At 40.5% G+C, this 27,051-nt stretch overlaps 4 protein-coding genes across 4 annotated transcripts; 1 reads left to right on the plus strand and 3 right to left on the minus strand.

Annotated features, from left to right (window-relative positions):
* Positions 1-1,196: 1,196 nt before the first annotated feature.
* LOC145460048 (myotubularin-related protein 9-like) lies at positions 1,197-4,719 on the minus strand. The gene is made up of 5 exons (XM_080338454.1): positions 4,661-4,719; positions 4,299-4,403; positions 3,338-3,514; positions 2,634-2,785; positions 1,197-1,897 (listed from the first exon to the last, which is right to left on the minus strand). Exons 1-5 carry the CDS (start codon positions 4,717-4,719, stop codon positions 1,542-1,544), a joined length of 849 nt encoding a protein of 282 aa, XP_080194580.1. The 3' UTR covers positions 1,197-1,541.
* Positions 4,720-6,190: 1,471 nt separating this feature from the next.
* Positions 6,191-11,609, minus strand: LOC145460046 (uncharacterized). The gene is made up of 5 exons (XM_080338452.1): positions 11,452-11,609; positions 10,129-10,273; positions 8,940-9,044; positions 7,495-7,742; positions 6,191-6,545 (listed from the first exon to the last, which is right to left on the minus strand). Exons 4-5 carry the CDS (start codon positions 7,720-7,722, stop codon positions 6,312-6,314), a joined length of 462 nt encoding a protein of 153 aa, XP_080194578.1. The 5' UTR covers positions 7,723-7,742; positions 8,940-9,044; positions 10,129-10,273; positions 11,452-11,609; the 3' UTR covers positions 6,191-6,311.
* A 483-nt stretch (positions 11,610-12,092) lies between these two features.
* On the minus strand, positions 12,093-26,667 carry LOC145460049 (uncharacterized). Its single transcript, XM_080338455.1, has 7 exons — positions 26,658-26,667; positions 23,702-23,811; positions 23,121-23,195; positions 22,235-22,395; positions 20,027-20,046; positions 13,881-14,578; positions 12,093-13,419 (listed from the first exon to the last, which is right to left on the minus strand). Exons 1-7 carry the CDS (start codon positions 26,665-26,667, stop codon positions 13,159-13,161), a joined length of 1,335 nt encoding a protein of 444 aa, XP_080194581.1. The 3' UTR covers positions 12,093-13,158.
* LOC145460042 (uncharacterized) lies at positions 15,097-20,317 on the plus strand. Its single transcript, XM_080338448.1, has 8 exons — positions 15,097-17,135; positions 17,691-17,850; positions 17,917-18,068; positions 18,322-18,478; positions 18,599-18,802; positions 18,864-18,999; positions 19,732-19,918; positions 19,988-20,317. Exons 1-8 carry the CDS (start codon positions 16,825-16,827, stop codon positions 20,166-20,168), a joined length of 1,488 nt encoding a protein of 495 aa, XP_080194574.1. The 5' UTR covers positions 15,097-16,824; the 3' UTR covers positions 20,169-20,317.
* Positions 26,668-27,051: the final 384 nt, after the last annotated feature.

Genomic DNA, 27,051 nt, shown 5'->3' on the forward strand with positions numbered 1-27,051 from the left:
TGGTGGAACCGGAATAAAGAAAGATTTCCAATTCTTGCTCTGCCACTAACTATGGTACCAAGTGAAAGCCCACTCAATGTGTTTAGTACTACATGCATCATTTATGAAGACCACAGAAGTTCACTCCCTGGAGAGAGGGGCGAGAAATTATGCTTTGTGAACTGTAATCTGCAACTGCTAGACTGGTGCTATTAATATATTTATTATAGATCATTCCTTTCATGTTCAAGCATGGCAATGGCTGTAAATCTGTTCAAAGAAATACTCTTGAGGTGTTAAATATGTGCCTTGAGCTAGATGCCATATCTTTTGAATATCGGCTGAATATATCGGGGTTATCGGTGAAGGTGCTGGATATCGGTTTTATCGGTATCGGCTCAAAAATCCAATATCGGTCGGGCTCTAAGTACCATAATACCTATAAAATTATTACATTCCGCATTCCTATCACTGGGCGTCTCAACTTTTTCAGCTTCCACTTATTCGTATTTCATAACTTTCCTGCACTTCTGTAGGCTATACATTATACAGGATCCGCGATAACGTCCTTTCTTCCAACTCATAGCACTCAAGATGCTAATTCACTAACATATTCCAACAATGCAATAAATCCTTGCATTCGTGTATTGCAATGCAACCTACTGCCACTCCCGGTTTTTGGAATAGTTAACAGGTGTGTGAATGGGCACTAACGATGACGCATTACGTATCAGAACTCGGCTAAGTAGCCTACACGCTTGGTAGTTCAATGATCCGAGGCATTAGTATGCATATCCCTGCGCCCAATAGTGAAAGCCGGTTCTGTCACAAAACGTGATTGACTGTACACGTGTACAGAGCAATGATCGCCGGTTCGCTGACTTCACAAGACTTCGTGAGGAAATCATTTCCGACCACTGCCTACGCGGTACGCCCTTAAGTCCTTGACGACAGTATATCACACAAAAGCCTGGACAGGACAGACATAATCGTTTCCCTGGTCATATCCGATCCAAACACTCGCAATGCTCTGATAAGGATATCTATATGCACTGCAGCAACACAAACGATACAGCTACTTTTAGAATTTTCTATTGCACATACGACATTCAGACCAGGCATCGCAGGAACGCAATTCTTACAGTCCAAAAGATTCAGCAAAAATTTTACAGGCGGTTCATTCCCAGGCAATATTTTCAAGCACTTGGGGAACAACCCGGAACAAGACTTCCAAGATTCGACATAACCAGAATATCCATTGTGTATACCACATTGTCCACAAGATTTCCATCGCCACCGCCAGTAAAGTGCACATAGTTATTGGTAGATAGGAAATCACAATATAGAATGCATTAAAATTTCTCGACACAGCATAAATATTACCACTAAATTACTCGCTAAACTTGGCGTTGGCGACACAGCTTCGGGGCTGCCCGATTCAGGGCTGTCTATAGCGAGATCGTCCAAATCGGGTAGATTTTGGGCGTCTGCGGTCGAGCCGCTACCGTGATCTCCGTTATTTACAAAAGACAAAAGATTCTCCAACAAATCAGGTTGGGAATTTACAGAGAAACTGTCCGACTACTTGTTATATGAGGTGTCGCCGGCAATCGGGACGTAGAAACAGCTCTGGGATTCTGTGTCAGGCGTTGCCATCGGTGTCTCTGAAGTAGATGAAGGCGCCTCCTTAGTACAAGCGACGGACTCGGACGCCGTGGTGTTATGCCGGATTCTTCCTCCGATTTAGCTTGGTTCACATCTACCAAGGTCTGGATGTTCCCGAGCCCGTTGTCACCGCTCGTGTCGGCTGTTTGAGACACTTGCGCTCGTAAAAGTTCAAGTTCCATTCTGTGATTCTGGAGCGTTCGCACCCTGTCCAGAGTTGGGTTCGGCGGATTCAGATCGGGGATGTAGTACTCTGAGATTACACAGTCATAAGATGATGATGATGGATTGCACCGAAAAGAACAGAATTCAAACAAGAACTACAATTAGAAATTGTGATAAGGTAGGAGATACAGCAATTCCTTCCGAAAACAAAACAATACTTCCTGTCAGTATATTGACATGATACTCTTTTTCAATGCATAGGGAACCGCACAGTCCCAAGTATAAATAGTCTTTCATTCGTTTGCCCAATTGTGACAAAGTGATGTCGAAGACGATTACACTTCCAGTTTCAAGCGATAAAGAATTTATACGGCGGTAATATTTTATATACGAAGCAACTAGAATGCATATTCGTTGTGTAAGTACACAAAAATTTCAATGACGTTGCAATTGGCAAAACCTCGGCACTGACATGACTTAGATACGCATGCTCATAGTGGGAGTTATGTATTATTATTTATTAAATCAAACATTTTCCCTCGTCTCTACATCTACCAGTTCCTGGACACAGAAATTTACCGACCATATCGCGGCTTGGATAAAAAAATCTTATTTTGTGAAGGTGCAAATTATCCAAAAGTCCATTTCGGGATATCACTCAAACATACATTGGTATTTGCAACTGCTCAACCAGTTGCACGCCTCACTTACGATTGTAGCATTGGCATATGCTACGTTATCATATCGAGACAAGATGTATTATTGCTAGAAAATTGACGTGGGAAGTATTGTAAAACCGACTTGCACGACTTCAGCACACTTACCTTCCCAAAATTCCAAACTCTGCGGTGCTACAGACGGCCATATAACGCTATTATTTTTCCTATATAGCGGATTCACATATTTGCCGAATTCGGATGGCGAAAGAATAAAGCTCCATAGCGAGACCGTCTTGCTCTGTAGCTTCGCTCGCAACCTACAAAGAATTTGCGACTTTTATAGTAGGTTACTAGCGACAGGATGCAAAAACTGAATTGTTAGGCTTTTAAATTCCTAAACTACTTCTACCTTTAATAGAAAGTACTCATGCTGGAGATATGTATGAGGAGTTTTATGTGAAGTTGAAGGTAACGAGTTTAGGGTACGAGTGTTAAGTTATGTTTCCAAGTTCGGTAGAACCAATTTATGATGACGGTATAACTTCACTCAGTGGTGAAAATGCAGGAAATGCTATCCTGAATGCTTTCTTTTTGGCGAATCGACACTAGTGTAACAAATTACAAGTCCAACAAGTACAAGTATTTCAAGTTTGAAATATGGCACATTTTGCGGTGGAAAATATCAGTTTGTCAGCAAATATCTGTTATACAGGTATATCGGTACAAAAATCTGATATCAGAAGGTGTCCACTCACTCAAAACATTGGACGGGTTAATAAATATTGATATATCGGTAGGGCTCTACTCCGGACTTGAGTCAACACAATCCACAAAGCAAACGCGCACCAAAACAAAACCGAGCGACGCACCTTTCCTGCACGCTGTTGAAGAGAAACGTCCCGAACTGCGACGAATAGCAGTGGTGGCGCAGATCCACGAGCAGCATCGACGTAAACTCAAACGACAACGGAAACTGCTGTAGCACTTGAAACACGCATTCCAGAAATATCGGAAAAATCGGTCCCTCGCTCCGCTGCTTGTTATTGCTGCCAAAAAAACGCACTCAGCCAGTAGTTGATGGTAGAGTACCTTTAGTTTTTTAAACTTATTTATTTGAGTAGGTTGCATTTATAGACTACTTCCGTTTTCGCCTAGTAGCATGTCAGTTCTGATAGATTTGCATTTAAAAGTGAAATTATCGTAACAACTGTGCCATGTAGCGGCATGCAAACTTGGTCAAAGTAGCCATTGAGCTAAAGTAGAAGTTAGCATCATAAATTAGTCAACCTTCGTTAGTCGCAAAGACGCATCTTATGATTGTCAAAGCGATCACCATTCACCAACAAAGGTATGTGAGCCCTTGCCCCATTCACTTCCCTAAACCGCCCAGTAATTGTCACACACTTCGTTTTCTACTTCTGGCACTTTCGTCTTATCTTGAAAACCATCGTTATGTACTCGTAATTGAGTAGAATTTGTGGCATAGTCCCGAATTCCACCGACGAGACAGCGGTCCAGATTTGACATTCAAATACATGCATAAATCTAAATCCAGAATTCACTCACTATCGTCATGTCGAAGTTCGTATCCCCCTAATGACAGATTTTTTTTTCAAAAGTATCACAAAACTAGTAAATTAATGGAGTTCTTACGTCCAAATTCAAACCCTAATCCAGCCAAAATCTTAAAATTTTGTCATTTCAAATCCAAATCAATGCTCATCTCTGCCTCTTAAGCTTGGCCCTCACCTGTACGGGCCGCGCGACATTCTCTCGCCAAAGGGATGACCGGCCCGCAGCCATTCCTGGTCGATCAGCGTTAGAAATCACCGAATCGTTCTGCACTCCGGATCGAGAATGACTTGAGCCAGCGACGTCACAGTGAGGGTAGAGTCGAAGCCTTCCGAGCCGTGGACCAGAACGGACCATCCATCCCTGAAAAGCAGTAGAAGGTGAAAATGACAACGTACGGAAGCCATAAAAATCAGGTGCGAGGCATGAAAAAATTCAAGAACAGGTTTTTCGCTAAAACAGGGCGAGCCTTGCCTGATACGTATTCGAATTCAGAAAACCATTCGTGGTTTGCGCAAGTCAACGCTTATTATAAATCGAGAATAATTGCAAATTCATCCTTTTCACAGAACTCACACCGTAGCACTGATGTGATAGGCATTTTCGAATGAAATGCTTACACCCAGTTGCATAGCAAAGTCAGGACAGAAGCGTTTTCCGATTGTGACATTACAGTCATGAGTAAAGAATTTATGCCAACCCAAAATTTTCAAATAGCTCTACGCTCGTTCAGATGTTCATTCTAGGCTGTCGCGCCTTCGTTTGCATTATAAGTTCACAGCGAGGTCACCATCACCATCTAATCTTGATTTTGCCGAAAAGAACAGCCAGTTGACAATCAGTCCTAGTGTCAGCCAGAAAGAACTTCTGATTTGGAAAACACATTCATACCACATTCGGAGCAAGGTGCTGCGGTACTAGTGGTTCGTGGACATTATTATGCGCACGTGACACTTCGGAATGCTACATTTGAGCATGCGGGTAAAAGTTAAGTTTTGGTTAAGAACAAGGCTTGATCTGGGGGTAATTTGGGGGTTATAAAGTCATATGCTCCAGTTGCATGTTCAACTGTCGTTTTTCATCGCGTCACCATGCGGAAATGTTGGGTAACCAATACTAGCATATAGAGTGAAACGCGCTGCCAAATGGAGAAGCGTGTTGCCAATTAACGAAAAACGAGTTTCTAATTCACGAGAGTCGTCTGCAAAGCACGCGATCTCTTACTGAGTTGGTCTGCCATTTGCACGCGAGCGAAATTAGGTCGCTAATTACTACAAGCGTGTGGGCGATCCTTGTTGATTCATCGCGTCAACGACAGGCCTTAACAATCGCATACACAGCCGCCATGTGCGCGAGATATAATCGCTTGCGTAATCAGTCGCATCTCCAACAGGACTGGTGCGCGCGACATAACCGTTCGTCTCAGCAATCGGACATCTGTAATTGTAATGGGCCACGTGCGCAAGATGTCGTGTGTCGCTAGCCTAAGCTATCACGTCGCCGACCTCACAGGTTTTGGCGACTATCTATCTAGTTTAGAGACAATGCCGTTAATTGTATTATGATTAGCGATCATTATGTCATGATTGTTCGACAGTGACATCGCAAAACAGAACAACATCGCGTACTAAAACACAACTATTCATGTACTCATGGACTGCGAATGCAGGGTGTGTACTATACACGGGTACAGGCTTTTTCCCAGAATATACACGTCATTTTAAGGGTGCGTATTATACATGGGGGCGCACTATATTCGGAAAATTACGGTAACTGTTTAATCAGACAAATTAGAGCTATATGATAGTAGCCTAGTCTGATTCTTAACTGATTTGTGAAATGTTTGTATACTTCAATTTTAGTTCCAATCTAATTTCTGGTCTTCCTGAAAATGCCACGAAGAACTGTCATTGTACGAGACAACCTTGGTGTACGAACACTTGCCGTTCTCGTGCTTATGATAATGCAATCAATCCGATTTCATAAACTCAATTTACTTTTTGTTGTAATTCTTTCTATTTTGTAATTTAGATAAAATTACAAGATTTTTGGAATTCGGTTATTCTAATTATAATCCGAAATAATCTAAAAGCTTACCAGAATAGGCTAGGGCAGCGGGTTCCGATTTAAGTTTGGGATCTAAGCTACAGGGTGCTTCTAAGATTCGCTAAACTAATTCTAAACTATTGTATCTCTGACGTCAGTATATCTAGTTTAGCGGAGATCACGTGAAACAACATAAATTATGACATCTTCATGGGGAACATTGATTCAATGATTCATGACAGTCATAGGAAGCACATCTCGTTGTGAATTAAGATGTACGCCAGACCGTAAAATCGTTTTGGGGCATGGATGAAAGATTGGCGAGAATATCACCACGTATTTTCTGGTAAAAGAGGTCACCTGTAGCTTGTCCACGTCGGATTTGTGGCTCTGTTCCATCTCGTTCACGTTTCTGCGGTGCTCCTCGTCGATAGAAATTTGAGTCTGACTCAGCTCGGCCTGCGGAAAATATAGTACGAGAGTTTACAAACTTTTTCACGGTCAGAAAAAATAACATCAACCCTCGATGTATATTCATATTATCATTTGAAGAGCTTCCTGGAGGAACAGAACTTCAATAAAAAAATTCAGGTTCATATACCGGTTTATTTCAATATTTAGTCCTGTTTACTATTCAATTGTATACCATATGCCAGCGGTACCCTGCCTTTTTGGATCTCGGAGCCGCATTCAAAACTTCAGAGTACGTATGGAGCCGCATGGAAACACTCGAGTAGGCTACAAAAATTTAAGGTATTTTAGCATTGATAGACGCAGATTGGCGAGTGCTATACATTGAAATAAAGTGTAAATGCATATCATCATTACTACAACATATTATTATGTCGGTATGTGATAGCTCTTCATACATTCCAGCAATTGTTGCACAAGTTTGCGGGAGATTATACGCTGAGTAATAGTAGACTCATTGCAAATTTTTTTTCATTATTTTCATGTTAGCAAAATTGTGTTGTAATTTACTCTTCACAGAGACGATATACAAAGGCCTATAACCCGCAGAACTTGAGATATATCCTTGTGACCTTGTCTGCCGGGAATTCATCCACAGCGGCCTCAAGACATACTAATATTCCTCATTTTAGCATTTATATACTGAAATTGACTATATCTGTTTATAGAAACAAACAACAACTGTCGTCTATCATGTTTTTGTGGCATATTCAGAGGTCAATTGGAGCCGCGGTTGGAAATCACTGATCAACAATGTTCTTTACCAGTTGCTGACAATTACCCCCGATGATCTCAGCCAAAATTGCTCAGGTTTACTTCAATACGAATATATTATTCAACAGCAGGCCATCACCATATTCTCACGCAGGCCAGAGAACATCATTAATTCATGGACTCGTGAATAAGTCATTGCAATCAGAGACTCACTAAAACTCACCAAAACCATAGTCTTCAATTTTCCGTGCCACTGATCCAAACGCTCGTTCATGCGCACCATATGTGGGTCCTTGTGTCTATATGACCCTTCTTTACCCATCTTTGGGTCCTTCAAGTATGTCGAGATAGCGACCGGCTGTCTTGAAATGGGGTCGGATCGGTCCGACGCTGAGGTGGGTGAGGGTGAAAGCATGGGGCCGCGGTACAGGGTCCGGCCTGGAGATGGCATCGGTCTGGGTGTGTGCTCTTCTGAATTAAGCAGACAAAAATCAGACCCAATTAAAAGACAGAATGAATTGTGGAGCATCGTTGAGTATGCATAGTAGGGGTGTTCGAAAATGACTTTTTTCCCCAAATTGTACTGGCTACTTGATGAAATTGTTAGGTTACCTAATTTAGGCCTACACACCAAATTTGGTTCAATTCCAGCCAGTAGCCGCATCGCTACAGGAGAAGAAAGTTTCTATTTATTGGATAAAAATAAATAAACAAAAACTTCAAAATTTTCTGTTCACCCCATGAAAGGGTTAGGTTGTCTATAGAAATGATGTTCACCAAATTTGTTTAATTCCAACCAGTGGAAGCGGAGTTATTGCCGTCGAAAAATTTGGATTATCAATAAAATAGTATTTACGGTGACCAACTCTTCAGATACCGGAAATGCTATTTTATTCAAATCCAAATATTTCGACGGCAATAACTTCGCTTCCGCTGGTTGGAATTGAACCAAATTTGGTGAACATCGTTTCTATAGACAACCCAAGCCTTTCATGGGGTGAACAGAAAATTTTGAAATTGTTGTCAATTCATTTTGATATAATAAATAGGAGCTTTCTTCTCCTGTAGCAATGCGGCTACTGGCTGGAATTGAACCACATTTGGTGTGTAGGCCTAAATTAGGTAACCTAACAATTTTATCAAGTAGCCAGTACAATTTGAGAAAAGAAGTCATTTTTGAACACCCCTAATGCGTAGGTTGCCTCATTTTGAATTGGCGAGTGTTAATTGAGTGAATATTCAGCAACGGGGCAGAGAAAAAAGAGGTTGGGGGCTTTCCTTTGCCACCGGTCGTTCAAACATGAATACCCTCAACCTGAACTATGCATTATATATATAAAGTATGCCTACCGTGCAAAGATAGGGTAATACTGAAATGCCACTCAGGCTGACATCTCGATTGTTATAATTCATCACAAGTACCGTACATTCAAAACGAACTGCAATCGAATGCTAAAAAACAAGCCATTCTCACCACATCCTACTATAAGACACAAAACAGGAACATTAATTTTGTGTTACTGAACAGTATTTAACGAAGTGTCACCACGTCGGAGTTTTGGCACTTGCATAAAAAACAACCGACGCCAGCCACAAAAACTTCAAAAATCAATGTCATGATCGATCCAATTCTAGAAATCTCAACAGTTCACGTTTGAATATCGTTACCTGGCCGCCAATTCTCCGTCTGCCTTCTAGCTGTCTCTGGCTCTTCGCTACCGACAGCGCTGTCTTCCTCTATGTGTGTCGAACGAGTGGTTACCGTTGAGCCAGCTGTGTACGAAAATAGTATCGTAAAATAACACACAAACACTGTCGATTACCAGACAGGCTCCAAGTAATCACAGTTTGGTATGGTACTCAAGTAGTATGAAAGTAAAGCTGTACATTTCTACTGCTTTACAACAAATACAAGGAGAGATTTGCAAAATATGTCAAACTACTTCAAGCGGGAGTAGATATGAAGGGCCTGGCATGTACTCAAGTAGTTTCAAGAAGTACATATGGTCGAATGTGGCTACTCGCAAAATATTCTATAAAATTAAGATCCTGGTCATTCATGGTAACTTCACCAATAAATAATATCATTGCTTTGTGGGTGGGCGTTGAATATAGTGTGAAATTGACCAAGATATTAATCTTATCTATCTCGTCTCAGATCGACTCAGCGAAATATTGCTTAGAAATTTGGTGGAGGCTATTTAAAACAATCTCGCTTGCAGTCACAACATGGAAACATATCCCAAAAGTACTTTATGCTATTTAAAATTCAAATTATAAAGAGTCCAAAGTATATAGAGCGAGTAGCCTGCTTTTTCCAGAAACCAGGGTTGCAACTAAGTCACAAGGTCGCGAGTCACAAGCCAATCTCGCTTTTCTAGTTTTGACTCGAGTCAAGTCGAGTCCCTCCAATTCACCTCCGAGTCAAGTCCGAGTCCAAGTTCGCTACTAGAGGGTCAAGTTCGAGTCATAGTGTTTTGACTCGAGCCCAAGTCAATATGCTTACTGATCAGTTTCAGTTCAATGCGGTTCAGCAAACTTTTTCAACTCTGCTTAAGTGATATAGAATGGCTCGCGTTCATAATATCATAATTTTCTTCAGTCTCAACAGTTTCTGGCCCTATTTTCCAAGTATCAGGACCGATAGACGTAATACCAATCATGTGGTGACCTTACTATTCTTCGAAGTTACAATGAAATGGCTGTCTTGGACGTCCTAGTGTCAAATCATGCACAATGACTCGAAAGCATTCGAAAAATTGACTCAAGTCAAGTCAAGTACTTTCTTGTGCATCCCGAAAAAGTACAAGTATTTTGTTACTGCCCACTTCTTTCAAGGACGCAATACAATACTCACTGGAATATTCTCCGATAGTGGTCAACGGCTATTGGTCAACACCAGATAATCGAAGTTGCGGCAAGATAGTAGACTCCGTAGCGACTGTACTTGGGTTCCATTTCGGAGTCACAATTGCATACTTTATGAGCTCGTCATACTCTTCCTGTAAAATGAATTAGACGAGAAATCATTGCAATGTTAAGTTTCATGACAATAATGTAGGATCTGGTCTTCACTGAGAGAGAAACCAGTTCAAACACTGACTTGGACAACTAGATAATTAAGCTAATTAACGCAAAAGCGGATAAAGTAATTCTAATCTTATTTGAGAAAAGTTTCTACGCCCTAATTTCAATTCGAATGTCTGCTCTTCTTGAAAACACTACCAGAGAACTGTATGGTGCAGAACGAGTTTGACACAATTCCAACCCTTAGAAGCAAAGTTATTTCAGTTTTTCATTCATAATTCTGGGTTTTCACACCGTCAATGCTATACTTGCAAATTTAAAACTATAAAATGCAATAACTCCGCTTTTAGCCATTGGAATTGAGCAAAAATTGTTATGCAACATTCTTCTCTTGGCAACTCCAGTAATCCTGATTCTAATCTGATTTCGACAATCTGAGTCATATTTAAGATAATTGCGCATATTTTAGTAAATATAGGCCTACATGACATACAGTCTGTCCGACAGACCACAGATATAGGAGTGGAGTGAAATTGGCTATATTTATGTCCGAAATGACATCATATACATTGGTGACAAATGACAACATCCACATATTTTGATGATTGCGAGATTTTTCGATTTTCTGGTATAGGGTTATGTATATAAATATGAGGTGGGTTTGGTTAAGTCGAGCTTTTGGATTCATTTGCATGTGTTATGTTATCATTGGGTAACGGTTATGTCAGGAGTAGTGTTATAATGTTGAGTCAGAGGTTAGTTTCGGGGTTAGGGTAGAGGTTAACCCAAACCAAACCTGGCCTGGCTTAATATGTCCTCTTCCCAACCTCTGAAGTAAATCAAACCCAATTCCATCACTAGAATCCATTTAAACGACTATTCCAACCCTATACACAAGTCCAGCGTCACCTCCCAATTAGAAATCCACCCATACTATACATTGCATAGCTGCTATTATGCAGACCGTGTCAGTGAACCTTGTGCGATGCCAGTATACCACTGCTCCAACAGTGTTTATGATTATTCTAATCATTCATTAGTCAATTTGGTTGATACGACACGGTTGGCAAGCAAATGAACAATAATCTGTTCGCTGATGCTTATTATACCAAATTAGTCCACACGCCATTACAAAAAGCGAAACATATCCCACCTGCAGCTCAGTTGAGACGGAGCTTCCCCTCGATGTCTCTGACGGCAAATTGGGTAATTCCTCCCTTTCTTCACTCATCGTCGACATTTTTTTGATTACAATTTACGGAGACACGGATTTTCACACAAAACAAAACGACTCGATGTTTGCAATGAAATGATTTAAATGGCGTACCGGTTGTCACGCTTCACTAAGCTAACATATGGCTCTCGGTACCCGAACCAAATAACAGTATCTTGTGTGAACCGTGGATGAGACACATCATTCATGCAGTATCTAGTGTCATTATGCAATGTTCCGCGCGTCTTGCAATGCGGTACAACGTACAATCGTTTTCCGTGGGGTTGACGGACAATATTTACCACAAAATACCCAAGATATGAAGACATTCTTAAAAGCTTATCACAGGAAATGTAATCTGTAGCTGTGAATCGTTGATGCTTTTTTAAATGGATGTATTAATCACGTTGGTGACGATGCTCTTAGTCTCTACGGAGACAGGCCTATATATACACTATGTATGTAGCTCACTCGTGTATCTCTCCAACAACTCAATCCACAGAGATTTCCCTGACGCAACCTCAGTCCTAGTATCAAACTTTTGTCCTTTCACAAGCATCTTGCACTTGAATTAGAGGCTCTTACCTACTAACAACCGTCATTGTTTAATGTTTATACAAGTTTTCAGACAAAAGCACAGATAAAAGTCGAAATGTACACACATCAAAATTGTAACAGACAAACGGTACAGTGCAGATTCACATAAATCAATGATATCACACAACTATCCGGACATTTAGTTGAAAATTCAATAAATGAAAGCAGGTATCATGCGAAACACACTTCACCCAGCTTGTACGGGCTGGTCGATACCCTTGCTACTCCTTATACAGCAAAAGTTGTAATAACCGGAAAATATGTGCCTGTAACAATCCTATTGCACAGGAAATCAAAGAAAAACACCAGCCAAACAAATAGCATCGCTCGCTCCCACATAAAGGGCGCCATTTGGACTGCGAGCTAAGTGCGGAAAATTACGCAAAGCTGGAGTTACCGTATTTTGGGAATCTGAAAAGAGGACACTTTTTAAAGATCACCGGACTTACAGTATAGGGGTAAAATCCCGAAAAAAATTGGTAAATTTATTGGGAGTTTGTAGTTGGTTGACTAAAAAAAAGGTCATTTTTCCGACTCGACTCCAGAAATACACACTTTGATTGAATTCGTCGTTGGAGTCAACTCCCGAAAGGCCCGCCGTAACGTTACTTGAGTACTGATTTCCTATATCGCCGTTGAATTTTAACATAAATTTAACCAAAATTTTCTAAAAAGAGGACATTTGGGCATCCTCCGTTGACACTTTCAAAACTGTCAAAAAAGAGGACGTATGGTACCCCTACGTAACGCGGACTTGGACGATTTAACGTTCAATCATCGAGAGCAAGCCTTCGCTGGTACACAACGTTTCGAAATTCACAGGACTAATTCTCCACCACGGTTAAGGTAAAATTACGCCTCCGGTCATAATACTGATTCTTGGCAGAGGGAGTACTTTTACGCTTCAACAGTATTCAAGCGGTTTTTTTTTTTACAGACAGTCTGTAACTCGAAAATGCCGTGCAAATCATCAAGGATTACATATCTTACAAACAAAATCGAATTTACACACAAAGAAATGCATCCGAAGGCCTGAATTTAGCCCATTTTTCAAGCCGTTTCATCGTACTGCTGTTCTGCGTCGGCCCGCAACACTAACGCCTGCACGGTGCGGGTCAGGTCACCCGCGCACTGGTTGAAAATGTCCCTGTTCAAGTCAAGGTCGTGAAAGCCCATCTCGTAGAGTTGGTCGAGAGGGCCCAACTCAACCTCCTGATAGCGCCTGGTCTGGAAGCTCGGGGGCGGCGTGTGGAATATTTCGTGGTCCTGATCGTCGGATGACCCGGGGCCGTCTGCGGAAACTGCTCCGTCCTGGAAAGGAACAATGCAATTGATAAAAATATCGTTGGCGCTCGAGTAAAGTCAACCAGAGAGGCAAAATCGAATACCTCTGTGGACAATTATTCAAAATTCTTTATTTTTAAAATATGAAACTGACGATATCGATGGTAATTTTTTGACATGAGAAAAAATTTCATACTTCGGATTTCAAAAAATGCAAATCTGACGATATTCTTGTTATTTTTCTCTTCTCCAGAGTGTGAAAAACATTTCAAATTTCAAAAAACACGAAACTTACGATATCGAGGGTAAGTTTTAGATTTGGAAAATTTCAAAATTGAAAATTGCAAAATTAATTCATACTTCAAACTTCAGAAAATGCGAATCTGATGATGTTCAGGATATATTTTTTTTTTTAAATATGAAAAATATTCAGGTAACCTTTTACAAAATGGTGAGAAACTTGATATTTAAGAAAATGCGAAACTTACGGTTTCAAGACTCGGTATTCTGGGCAGACGCAATCTCTCCTGCGTCTGTCTGTCGTCCTGTATACTATGACTCGGAGACGCCACCGCAAATGGCTCGGTCGGAAACACCCCTGCAAACTCCAAGGTCGGCTGACTAGCCCCGGCGGTGCCCCGAGGGGCTGGAACTGGTTTTTCACCTGACGACGGGTCGCTATCGACGACAGACTGTGGTACTGGAATCGGGTTTCGAGCCCAACCTTGTTCAAAAGGCGGGAACGGCGGGGCAGTGGTTGAATTCGGGATTCGGTACGGGGCGTCGACATTCAACACAGAATTCGGGACTGGTTTCGGTTCTTGCGCATAAAGCACGATTTTAGCCGGCGACGCGGATGACATTTGGTTCATCGGGACTTTTGGTTTTGTGGCGGGGCACTCCACGGGATGGTCCGGGTTGGCCAAAAACTCGTCAAATTCTTTATGAATACGTTCGGTCAGCGATTCATTATCGACAGACTGAGGGGTGACACCCCCGCTCGATGGCGGACCGGTTGTGTCTGGGTTGGGTGGTATTACGATGTGTGGGGCGGTCGATTTCGGGAGGGTCTCCGTTTCGGGGAGGGACGCATTCTCGGGGCGGGTCACGGACCCAGGTTGAGATTCTTCGTTTTGCGGCGAGGCTACGTCTTTTTCTTGCCCCGCCGCGGAGTCTACGCTTGCGTCTGAATTAAAAAAATTGAATTTGTAAAATAAAATTATTAAAAAAATTTTAAATTTAAAAAAATATTGAATCTGCCCATCTCTGACACTAGCCGGATTTGGATAACTAAGTAATTCTAGTTGTCTAATTAGCGTAATTGGAGTGAAATGTTTGTGTGCTCTAATTCTTTCAATCTAATTTGTGAAATTTCCTATGATCCAATTATAATTTATATCAATTTATCGGTTTCCCTCAAATAGCTACACGAAAACCGTATATTGACTAACAAGCCAAGCTTGCTGTACAGACATTCGCCAGTCTCACGCTTATGAGTATGATTTCCTGTTTGATATGAATTGGAACTCGATTATTATTGTAATTCTTACCAATTAGACATTTAATTCAATTATCATGTTTTGCGAATTCACTAATTCTGATACTGAAAAAAATGTGTAGCTATCATTCCAATCCTAATTTGAATACTGCTGAAAATATTCTAGTTGTCAAACCTTCTTCGGTGTACTGCGACTCGTTGAGGTGTCCGGACAATACCGAGAAAACCATTACCGAGAATGCCATTACCGAGAATGGACACCACCGAGAATGGACATTAGCGAGAATTGACACCACCGAGAATGGACATTACCGAGAATTGACACCACAGAGAATGGACGCTACCGAGAATTGACACCACAGAGAATGGACATTGCCGAGAATGGACACCACAGAGAATGGACATTGCCGAGAATTGACACCACAGAGAATGGACATTACCGAGAATGGACACCACAGAGAATGGACATTACCGAGAATGGACACCACAGAGAATGGACATTACCGAGAATGGACACCACAGAGAATGGACATTACCGAGAATGGACACCACCGAGAATGGACATTACCGAGAATGGACACCACAGAGAATGGACATTACCGAGAATGGACACCACAGAGAATGGACATTACCGAGAATTGACACAACAGAGAATGGACAATACCGAGAATGGACACCGCCGAGAATGGACATTACCGAGAATGGACACCACCGAGAATGGTCATTACCGAGAATATGGACAATACCGAGAATGGACGCTACCGAGAATTGACACAACAGAGAATGGACATTACCGAGAATATTGACATTACAGAGAATGTGGATTACCGAGAATGGACACCACAGAGAATGGTCATTACCGAGAATATGGACAATACCGAGAATGGACAATACCGAGAATGGACACCACCGAGAATGGACATTACAGAGAATGGACACCACCGAGAATGGCCATTACCGAGAATGTATATTTCCGAATATGAAGAATGTCGTGAAATCTAAACCAGAAAATACCTAATATCACGACGTTGGGATCAATGTTATTTATAGTTGTTACGCGCTGTTGTCCAAGTGACCGCGCAGTGAGTTGGGGAGTGCGCGCAGCCTCGTGAAAAATTAAAGAGTGATGCACATACGATTTGTGTTTGTGCAATGTGCATATGCATAACATGCGTGCATTATAGGCATTGTGCATATGAGACAGGACAGAAATGTGGTAATCTAACCCGTTTACTGTAAAATGTCTCGTACTACTTTCTGCCACCGATAAGGTGATAAGCGTCGCATTGTTTCCTTCTCAACAATTAACAATAATAACAATATGCTGCTGGAAGGGGAAGGTGCAGAATAGCCTTATAAGGCTTTCTAAGTCGAGCAAAGTAAACATTATTGAGAGGACATTACTAGTAGCCTAAAGCCAACCGTTTGCTGAAAATGACTAAGCTGCATCAACCGAAAATGTAGGCCATGATCCGCCTAGATACTTGTTTATCCCCTTTTCGAGATTTGAAAGAATTGATGCCTTCTTGCTTCATACCAATCACAGCAGCTCGATGAGTTCCGCTAGTATTACAGATATCCGTTCCTTTGAAGAAAACTATTGTGTCATAGTTTGCCTTTTCGCTTCCAAGCAGATAAAACGAATTGAGATACGAATCACAGCAGGTTGATGGGTTATTAGAGGTATCCATGCCAGTGAAGCGATGGAATTCCTTATCGAACCATAGTTTCTTTAGTGGCTTTTAATCATATTATGCTCTTTTAAGATTAGAATCACAGCAGGTTGTTACAGATTTGTGCGCCAGTGAAGCGAAATTATTCAATGTTATGCCGTAGTTGCGGTATCATCACCACACTAATGCGGAGTGTTCGAGACAATCAGCTGTTTTAAAACCAACCGTATCGGTCAATCACATGCTTTACGACTAAAAGTCATGACAGGTGTTGGTCAGCTAAGGGAGGTGGACGACGAAATGGCGGAACAATCAGGACCTAATGTATTAGCAAAATACATTACTTCGACCCGAGGAAATAAGTTAATCGCTGTTGGCGAGTTCGTATTTAGGAGAATGAAAGTTTCGAATGGTACTTCGTACTGGATATGCACGCATTATGACAGAAAAAAATGTCGGTGTTCATTGAAAGTCCTTGAAGGATCAGAGCCACCAATCGTTCTGAAGCAATCTCAAGAACACAATCACTGTGCTACGTTTGGCATAGTAGAGGCAAAAGAAATGGTTCAAAGGTATGATGTTATTTCAATATCGTTTTATGGGAAATGTATTCACGTCTAGCCAGACCAGTGGTTCTCAAACTTGGGTCCGCGAGACAATTTTTCGAGACCGCGAAACACGTTCCAACAAATTCACTAATAATATTGAGTTTCCTGTTTGCTATTTCGGCTCGTTCGTGAATAGCGCAATACCGTTTGTGAACCGAATGCATAAAGAGTAGTGATCAACCGCGTTTTCGGGGGTTGCATTTGAATTTGAAATGGTTGAATGTTATTCACAAAACTAGACGCTGGAATTAAATATATGAAAAAGGAAAAATCCTGATAAACGGTGGTAAAGTCAAATGATTCAATAAATAGTTTGTTACCCACACATGGCAACAAACCTTCAAGTCTATTTTTGAATGCAGTCCTCGAATTGTGCTATGATGACGTCAAGTTTCATTACGTTTGAAGCTGGTCTTTCGATATGTTTACTTGCCATGACGCTAACGTATGTTGCAAGTTTATTATAGTGCTTACCAAGAATGGCATTTTCTTTGGGATCAACTAACAGTCTCTATTTAGAATGAAAATCCAAGGTTCCGTAAGCAACGAAGCACCATCGAAAATATATGCCTCTGCAATGGCATCCGCACAATTAAGTCCCTCAGGGGCAATTGCGATGGGGAGGAAAGAAGCCGTAAAACGAGCCATACGTCGTGTTAGATACAAAAATAATCAAGCGGTAAAGTATAGAAATAATATTAGCTATTTGTTAAAATGAAATATATTTCAATTACATTGCTTTCAGCCCTCTCTACCAAAGTCATTACAAGAACTGGAGATTGGTACCTTGGAAACATCCGGAGGGGAAAATCTGGTTCTGTATGACAGTGGGCGATCAGCCAGTAACAGGAGATTTATCGTCTTTTCTAATGATACATTACTAGAAAACATGACAAGGTAAGGACATATCTCGCTTTTTTATTAATTCGATACGTTGCACATGTCTGAGCAGCGTAGGCCAATGTATATATTTCTATAGTGGAGTGCCGTTATCGTTAATATTTTGGTTTGGTGATGTCTTTCTATGTAATGTACTGATATAGAAACAACCGTTAGCTAATCTATTGTATTGTCGCACTGCTGTTAATTTCATACTAAGGATTTTTAAAAGGGCTGTTTTTATTCTGCCTTATTCTCGATTATTCACCAGATACACAGAATGGCACGCCGACGGCACATTTAAAACTGTGCCAAATCTCTTCCATCAGATGTACACCATCCATTTTACAAAAGATCATGAAACTGTCCCTGGAGTTTACGCTCTCTTGACCCATAAAGACGTATCCATGTACAAAGAGTTACTGCAGGTAAATCATAGACATCGTTTCGATGGGTTTACAAACATGTGTAGAGCGCTACACCTGCATGAGCAGTGAGTCTGCATATTCGACTATGCGTAACTGATTAGCCTATTCCTATATCAACAGGTGCTAAAACAAAGAAGGCCAGACTTGAATCCGACAACACTTATGCATGACTTTGAATCCTCAGCGATTCGAGCATTCTCGGAAGTATTTCCGAACATTAAAATCACGGGCTGCCTATTTCATTTGAGCCAAAATGTGCAGAGAAAGGTCCAGGAATTAGGTTTGAAAACTGAGTATCAATCTAATTCCGGTTTCTCCGCTCAGGTAGGCGTTCATTTTAGCTACGGCGTCAACGCTAAGTGTAAAACGGGATGATTACTTTCAGGTGAAGTGCTTGACGGCCCTTGCTTTTGTGCCCGAGTGCGACGTCAAACAGTGCTTCGAAATATTGACTTCTTCCAACTCAGGCTGGCCAAGTTTTGCCGAAGACTTGGCTAATTATTTCAGGGACACATATATAGGTAGGCTATATTAACAGATGCAATCTTTTTCACTGTTGCGGATTGGATTGGCCACATTGAAATTCTTGCTGATCTGGATTATTTTGTATTGCGTCATCAGGTTTGAATCAGTGTAAGATAGTATAGCATTTTTGGTGTGTTGAGATGTCTAAAACTATGGGGTAGAATCGAAGAGTACTCTAACGATGTTCATATTGTTATTATTGTATCTTCACGACCTTGTTGTTCTATCTTAACCACCTAAATCTTTATAATCACCACCCGTCAGACTAGATTATGCCTGCGATGCGTTTATATACCAACAACACTAATCGATTCGCATATTAAGTCATCAATAGCGGCGCCGAAATTTGTTTGCGATTCGCTTTCGCCGCTTTGTGACCAAGTCATTATTCACATATCAGCCTACTGAATTGAATAAAATAATCCATCTAACTCTATATTTTAATATATAACTTAACTGGCATATGTTTATTCGTGTAGAGACGTAAACGCGAACTGGCATTTGTACGTACATAGATTTAACCCGATTAACCTACTACAATTTAAAACATTGCCTGATTGCAAAAAAGCACACCTCTCCCCCTTTTGATTCACCTCTGAAGATTGATGACACTTTTGCGAATTGTCCATGACTGACGTCTTTTCATTACCACATTATATCAAACATTGATAGTACAGATTTGCTTCGCGAATATATGAAGTATTTAACTCATTATTGTTTCTGCTTAGGTATCACGAATGATCAACAAGGCAGTAATAGGCGGCCGCTGTTCCCACCCAGCATTTGGAATGTGCGACAACGTACCATCGATGGCATGCACCGAACCAACAATTCTGTTGAAGGATGGCATCACGGCTTCCGCGTTCTAGTTGGAGGATGTCACGTAACCATTTGGAAATTTTTAGAGTGTATAAAGTGAGTATAAACAATGGAAGATGTATATGTGTACTTGGTTTCAACTTGAATATACATATATTTTTGAAGGATGGATGTCATGCAAAATCGAGTGCAGCTGTTACAAACTTCCACAGGCCAGGCAACGCCTAAAAGAAAGAAAAAATACGTCGACATTAGCGACAAATTGAAGCGGCTTTGTGATGAAGCGTGGTCAACCGACATGACTACAGATTTTCTGCCTAGAGTGGCATACAATCTAAGTGAATAAATAGATAATAGCGATCACCACATATTTAGCATCCTTTCTGATGAAGAAACGCCAAGTCTGTGTTGGTGATCACAGCTGTACCTATTTATCCTCTGGATGTTTCATTTTAGCATGCTACAGACAAGTAATAAAATGCAAATAACCTGGAACATGATTGCTTATAATGTTGGAACTAGAGTTTCTGGGCTTACAGTAAATTCAGAACTTCTCAGTCTCTTATTTTTGCTAGCCATAGAAGCTTTAAATCAGTAGGAAAGGAGCGACAAGGAAATATAGCGTGACTATCTGCAAGATAGCGTAATGGTTGGCTGTCAGTTGTCAGGTTGCTGAGTAAAACGGCAGCCTACTGATACAATATTCTGCGATTGTAACAGGTAGAATTATCATCATCGCGAAATGAAATTCGGGTCCAATTAGTACGGTACAGCGACGCAACGTATCATTGAATATAGATATGATATATTGCATTACAAAGGTAAGTGCATAATTCGTTGATTGTCCGATTGTTGAGCGAAGCCATTACCTAGGAATCACAATCGTCACGGTCATAATCGAATATATTTCTGCGTAGGAATATTACGCAGTGTACAGTTTGTCTAGGTTTGCTAACTGCTTTAGATGAAAAATGTACCTCGGTTAATTGTATACGCAGCGATCAACGAAGTTTCTTTACCTTGTACTGTTCAATCCTGATGAACGCGATAATAGAATTTTTAATCAACCCAACTTTATTATCTACGCCCTACGTTAAATTGTGTTTGCGCCCAGAATCACCACAAGACACGTTCTCTTACAATAATTCGTGAGCCAGATTTTCGTGACGGTCACTACTGATTAAATACGCACTTTCTCCATAGTAATCATCTGCTACCAATATTAATTCTTGTCTACTTGATACACTCTATTCCCGAATTATCGCGTCAGCCTAAACATATGAATTATCGCGTCAGCCTAAACATATATGTTGACCAATCTATAGAATGACTAACCGTCTACTGAAAATGAGTAGGCCCATGCCGCAAATGAAAAATGTAGACCATGATTTGCCAGCATATTTGTTACTCCCTTTGCGAGCTCTGTGAGAGTTGATGACTTCTCGATTTCAACCATATTATACTCTTTTGAGATATGCATGACAACTGGATGCTACAGATTTCCGTATCAGTGAAGCGGAGTAGGCTAATTCGTATGTCACGGTTTTTACACGAATCGGAAACGTTGTAGACAATCAGCTGATATTGTAAAACCGCTTTAAAACCAACCCCATTGATTGATGATCACATGCTTTAGGACTATAAGTTCACGTGTACAATTTATGCATGCACTCATGCAGGCATGTCATGCATATGTAGGTACAGATCGCGTGTATGTGCGTGCATCACGGCGCTGCCACATTCGGTGTCAATTCGCTGGTATAATTTTCCCGACAACGTCCGTCTCAGTAAGATAGATTCTCGACATTGGCAATTCTCGGTAATGTCCATTCTCGGTAATGTCCATTCTCGGTATTGTCCATATTCTCGGTAATGTCCATTCTCGGTAATGTCCATTCTCGGTATTGTCCATATTCTCGGTAATGACCATTCTCGGTGGTGTCCATTCTCGGTAATGTCCATTCTCGGTAGTGTCCATTCTCGGTATTGTCTATTCTCTGTTGTGTCAATTCTCGGTAATGTCCATTCTCTGTGGTGTCAATTCTCGGTAATGTCCATTCTCGGTGGTGTCAATTCTCGGTAATGTCAATTCTCTGTGGTGTCAATTCTCGGTTCTGTCCATTCTCTGTGGTGTCAATTCTCGGTAATGTCCATTCTCTGTGGTGTCAATTCTCGGTAATGTCCATTCTCTGTGGTGTCAATTCTCGGTAATGTCCATTCTCTGTGGTGTCAATTCTCGGTAATGTCCATTCTCTGTGGTGTCAATTCTCGGTAATGTCCATTCTCTGTGGTGTCAATTCTCGGTTCTGTCCATTCTCTGTGGTGTCCATTCTCTGTAATGTCCATTCTCGGTAATAGCGTTCTCGGTAATGTCCGTTCTCGGTAATGGTTTTCTCGGTATTGGTATAGAACCACTCGTTGAGAGGCTTGTTCACGTCGAAGCAATCCGGCAGTGGTACGACCACAAATGACATCATAGAGGGCGGCTCCTCCTCCAAGGCGTAGTCCACGCTTTGCAGATCTTCGGAGCTGGCCCTCTCCGGTTCGGCCACTTCAGATCCACTATCTTCTGGCTGTAATAATAATCGACAGTTAAGCCCTAAGTCAATTGGTTGACAAGGAAATTATTCATCTATTTATAAATGAACAGATAGCGCAGAACAAGAAGTCATTGAAGAAGAAGTCATTAAAATATTCGGGGCAACGACCACAATTGCTGCTGTCGAACGTTCTTCCTCCATTCTTGGCAAGCTACTCAGGAAGGTCAGACACTTTCTACCCGAGAATGTAGGAAAGTATCTTTCGTTGCACTACAACAAATTTGTATTATTTCTACTATCATACGTGATGTGACTACTGGAATTCTTCATAGGGCAAGATTTGGGTAGAATGAAGTTTTTTTCATGTAAAAATATGTCAAAAAAGTTTTTCCAGGTCAAACCATTTCGTAAGGACAGACAGTTCCAACCAGATATGAAGATAACTAGTACAATTCTTATATTATGTGGGAAAACACCTGATTTACATACACAAGGTCAAAAAATGTCAAAAGTTGGATTTGAATAATCGCCTAGTTATATGAAGCTGTTTAAACGTAGCCTACAACTCATTTCGGATAAGTTGTATGTGAAAGAGACTTTTGAATAAGCGCCGTTAAATTCGCTTCACCATTACGCTATCATATTTAACCACACCTGTTGACAGCACAAGACACAAAATCCCACTTCAAATTTTGTATGGCAAATTCTACCGGAAACAAGCATACCGTTGAATTTAATTTCAATAGAATAATACAAACCTCATCTTCGGCGTCGCTTTCCTCGTCGGAACTGAAAGAATGCGTGTGCGGCTCCGTGAAGTTCTCAATATCGTTCTGTCAATAAAACGCACGCATTGTTACCGTCATAATTGCATGCGTCTACAGGGCAAACATATTCTATCCACGTCGGTTCATTACTTCATTCATGGAACTACTTCTACTTGGGTAAAGTATCAAGTGGTCAGTAATGCAGTAGTTCTATACTCGAGTACGTATTACTTACTTGCACTACTCAAGCGTTTATGTTAGATGATTATTTCTACTTCAATTAAAACACATTTTTAGCTGAAACCATTCAACTTTGACACTTTGGATTTTGGTAAATGGAAGGCAGTTTCGGGATGATTCCATCACATGTGTGAATGAAATTGTCAAAACGACCGGACAAAATAGCACCCATATCGTGGTGAACAATACATTTCTGAACATTGCATCTATTTGTGTTAGTCGCCAAGATGATTCACACAATTCCAATCAACTGTTAACAGTATGCGACCCTTCCGACAAATCTAAATGCGTCTTTACGACCGCGAAAAGCTACAAACGGGTTAACGGCTGACCTCGACTTCTTCCTGCGTCTGATCGACTTCGTTCTCTAAAGTCTTCGGCTCCTCCTCGGTATCGGACGGCGCGGCTACAATCAAAGGCCTCTCCGACAAAGGGCTTTGATCTGTCACAATTTAAAATAACAGAACTTCACAGAGGAAATCTTACAACAAAGTATTTACAGAGTAGAATATTCCTGTTGTAGTTTCCAGAGATGTTCAGTAACGAAGGTTTTCAAGACATGTCAAAACTGTACGTTGTGGTGGCAGAAAATGAAAGGCCTGAAAACTGCCAGTGGGGTAAAAGCCTCTGATTCCACTACTAATTGTTATGATCAATGCCGAGTAACGAAAGATAACTTATTCGAGTACTAAAATGATACGCTCCTAGCAACTAAGAGCTGATTTATCAACGAGAAGTATGCTTTCGATACTAGGCCTATTGTCCGTTGTGGAAGCCTTGAAACCTCAATTGCTTGTATCACGGCATACGAAACAGTGGTTCCCAACCTTTTTCGACTCGACGCCCCCTCATCAAGCGCTACAAATATTTATCACCATTTCTTTCTAGTTCAGGATTAAATTAAATTGGAAAGTTTTTGCGAATTCAGTAATTCTAATTTTAATTTAATTTGGAAAAATAAGTGTGGCTACAATTTCAATTCTAGAACAATTTGGAAATGCCGACCAATATTTTGATGTTCAACTGTCTGCATGTCGCCGCAGTGGAATCAAAGTAGCTTATGTCCAGTTTTCAAATTTTAAAGGTCCATTTTTAAAACTTGAAAAAAATCAACTTTTTGAAAATTTTTAATGTTTTTTCGGTCATAACTTGGCCGTATTTATGTCTGTCTTGGTTTTTCAAAGTTAGTCGGGGCAAATATATAGCTGATAGAAGATGAAAACATCACGTAAAATTAATTTGATCAAAATGTGTCAAATAAACATGAGCCACTTTGATTCCACTGCGACAATATGATTGAACTTTTTACTATTTAGATATAGATACATAAACTATCAAATGGGAGATATAGGTATAGTGTACATGTAATTTTTAGTATAATAAATAGGTGGGACAATTGAGGTTATCGGACGGTTTGAGTCAGCCTCTAATTTCTTTTGTGTTTCAAGATTGACACCAATGGAACTATAAAGTCTCGATACTGATCTATGAAACTATATTGCAATCTTCTATAGGACTATATAATATTTGGAGTCACTGCCACTATTCAGCGCCAACTTACCAATCCGAGTATGTCCCCCCATTGCATGTGTGTCGGAATTTGAAACGCCGTCGGTTCCATGACATCGTCATCAATATCCATGGCCTCATTGTGATGCACATAAAGGTTGTAACACCTCGCCATGTCGTCGTCGTAACTTTTACTTTGGTTTGAATTAAGACTGTTCACCAGGCTACCGAAAAAACTAGACATCTGCTATTTTAGCTATGATACGTAGGCTGTGCTTAAGAATGGAATTGTTTCAGTAAGTGTATAATAACATTCAAAAAGATTTGCTGCACAATTCAATATGTTGTTCAACGTCATGACTCGAGTCGCTATTTTCCGTTCACTCGACTTGACTTATTTGCTTAAAAATGACTCGACTCGAGTCAATTTGTATATCGACTCGACTTGTACTTGTAGCCTACTTCAAAAATAACATTCATTTCAAATTTTACTGGCTCCTTGATGAAATAGTTGGGCTGCCTTTAAGCTATAAAAGAAATGCTGCACATTATAGTGCAGTAGACAATTTTGGATTTGAAAAAATAGGCCTATTTACGGTCTACGGTTGAAAATTCTTTGATTATATTCATTATAGACCTAACTACCCTAAACACTAATTTTTCAAATATGGCTGATGACAGCTCCACTTATCTTCACTCAACAAATGAAGAGGGTGGACATCTTATTTTGATTTCAAAGACGATTATAAGTTGTATTGACACCATAAGACCACAGACCATTGCAGCAGTTCCTTGATTAGCAAAATTCATAATAAAACAAGACATCACAAATCAAATGCATCAAAAAATTGCTTCAAAATGCTAGGTTTTCAAGACCACAGACCGTTTTTTATTAGCAAAATTAGTCTTGGAAACGAGACAAAAAAACTGATGCATCAAAAATTGTCTCAATAAGATCAATATGTCTTAAAAGATGCGTTTTTATACATTGGCTTATTGGTCTAATCTCAAGACCAAATAATTATGATTTGTGACAATTCAATCAATACGGTCTTAAAAAGCTAAATCAGTCTCAATTTTAAGACCTCACTTCATCAGATCAGTAAGACTGAATATGACTTGAGACCAAGTATGAATATGACATCAAGACCTAAACTGCAAGTTATGTTTTGTAGTGTATACCAGAGTACACGCTGATTTTAAGGACTACTCCAAGTCCAATGGAGACCTTTCTAGCTTTGCACTGTGTCGCAATCAATATTAAGTGAAATTGAAAAGAAATTGAAGAGCTCAACTGAACGAACCACGAACGAAACAAGCCACTCCGTTTCTAATTGACACCCGATACTTTGCTACCGCATATTATACTATGTTGAATGTTGATGCATATTCTAAAAACCCAGGTAATCCAAAGAATGTTTACCCGCATCGCGGCATCTCGAGAGATATAGCAAACCAATGATGATCCTCTTCTAGATCGATTCAGCCATCATGTGATATTTTTGTTCTTGACGTAATCGAATCACGTGACGTAAACAAAGTCATCAAATCGTTCGGGTCGGTGAACCCAAAGTCACTCAACTACAAAACATCAAGTTGTGCAACATTTCTCGCTCCATGAAAATACGTTCGGACGACTTGTCATAGTTGAGTGACTTTGGGTGAACCAGTGAATGAAAGATAGAGAGAGAGAGAGAGAGAGAGAGAGAGAGAGAAAGAAAGAGAGAGAGAGCTTGAGAGATAGAGATGAACAAGATTGCTAATCAAAATCATCATTACCATCCTCCATCTCAGTTGTCGGCAAAGTTGTGGTCCGCAAGTAATTTAATACAGGCCGCTAAGACAACACTATAGCGTGGCATTAGAATGGGTAAAATCTTATTTGAAAGATAGAATCATAGCAATTTACAACGTAGCTGGCATGGAGACTCCGCTTTGAGAACTAGCGATGTTGTGACCGACAGCACTACTAGCGGATAGGTAACATACTCATTACTAGAGCCCGACCGATTATCGGCTCGCCGATAATATCGAGTCGATATCACACTTGGAAAGAAATATCGGTATCGGCCATTGGAGGTAAAAAAATATCGGCCATTTTCGTGACGTCACAACAAGGTGGTAGGGAGCCAGAGAAGATGTGAGGTCTTCACTGCATGTCGGTAAATTATAA

The sequence above is a fragment of the Botryllus schlosseri genome, unplaced genomic scaffold (genome assembly GCF_051294905.1).
Source record: "Botryllus schlosseri isolate E-star unplaced genomic scaffold, Bs_hap1 Bs39a, whole genome shotgun sequence".
NCBI classification, from domain to species: Eukaryota; Metazoa; Chordata; class Ascidiacea; order Stolidobranchia; family Styelidae; genus Botryllus; species Botryllus schlosseri.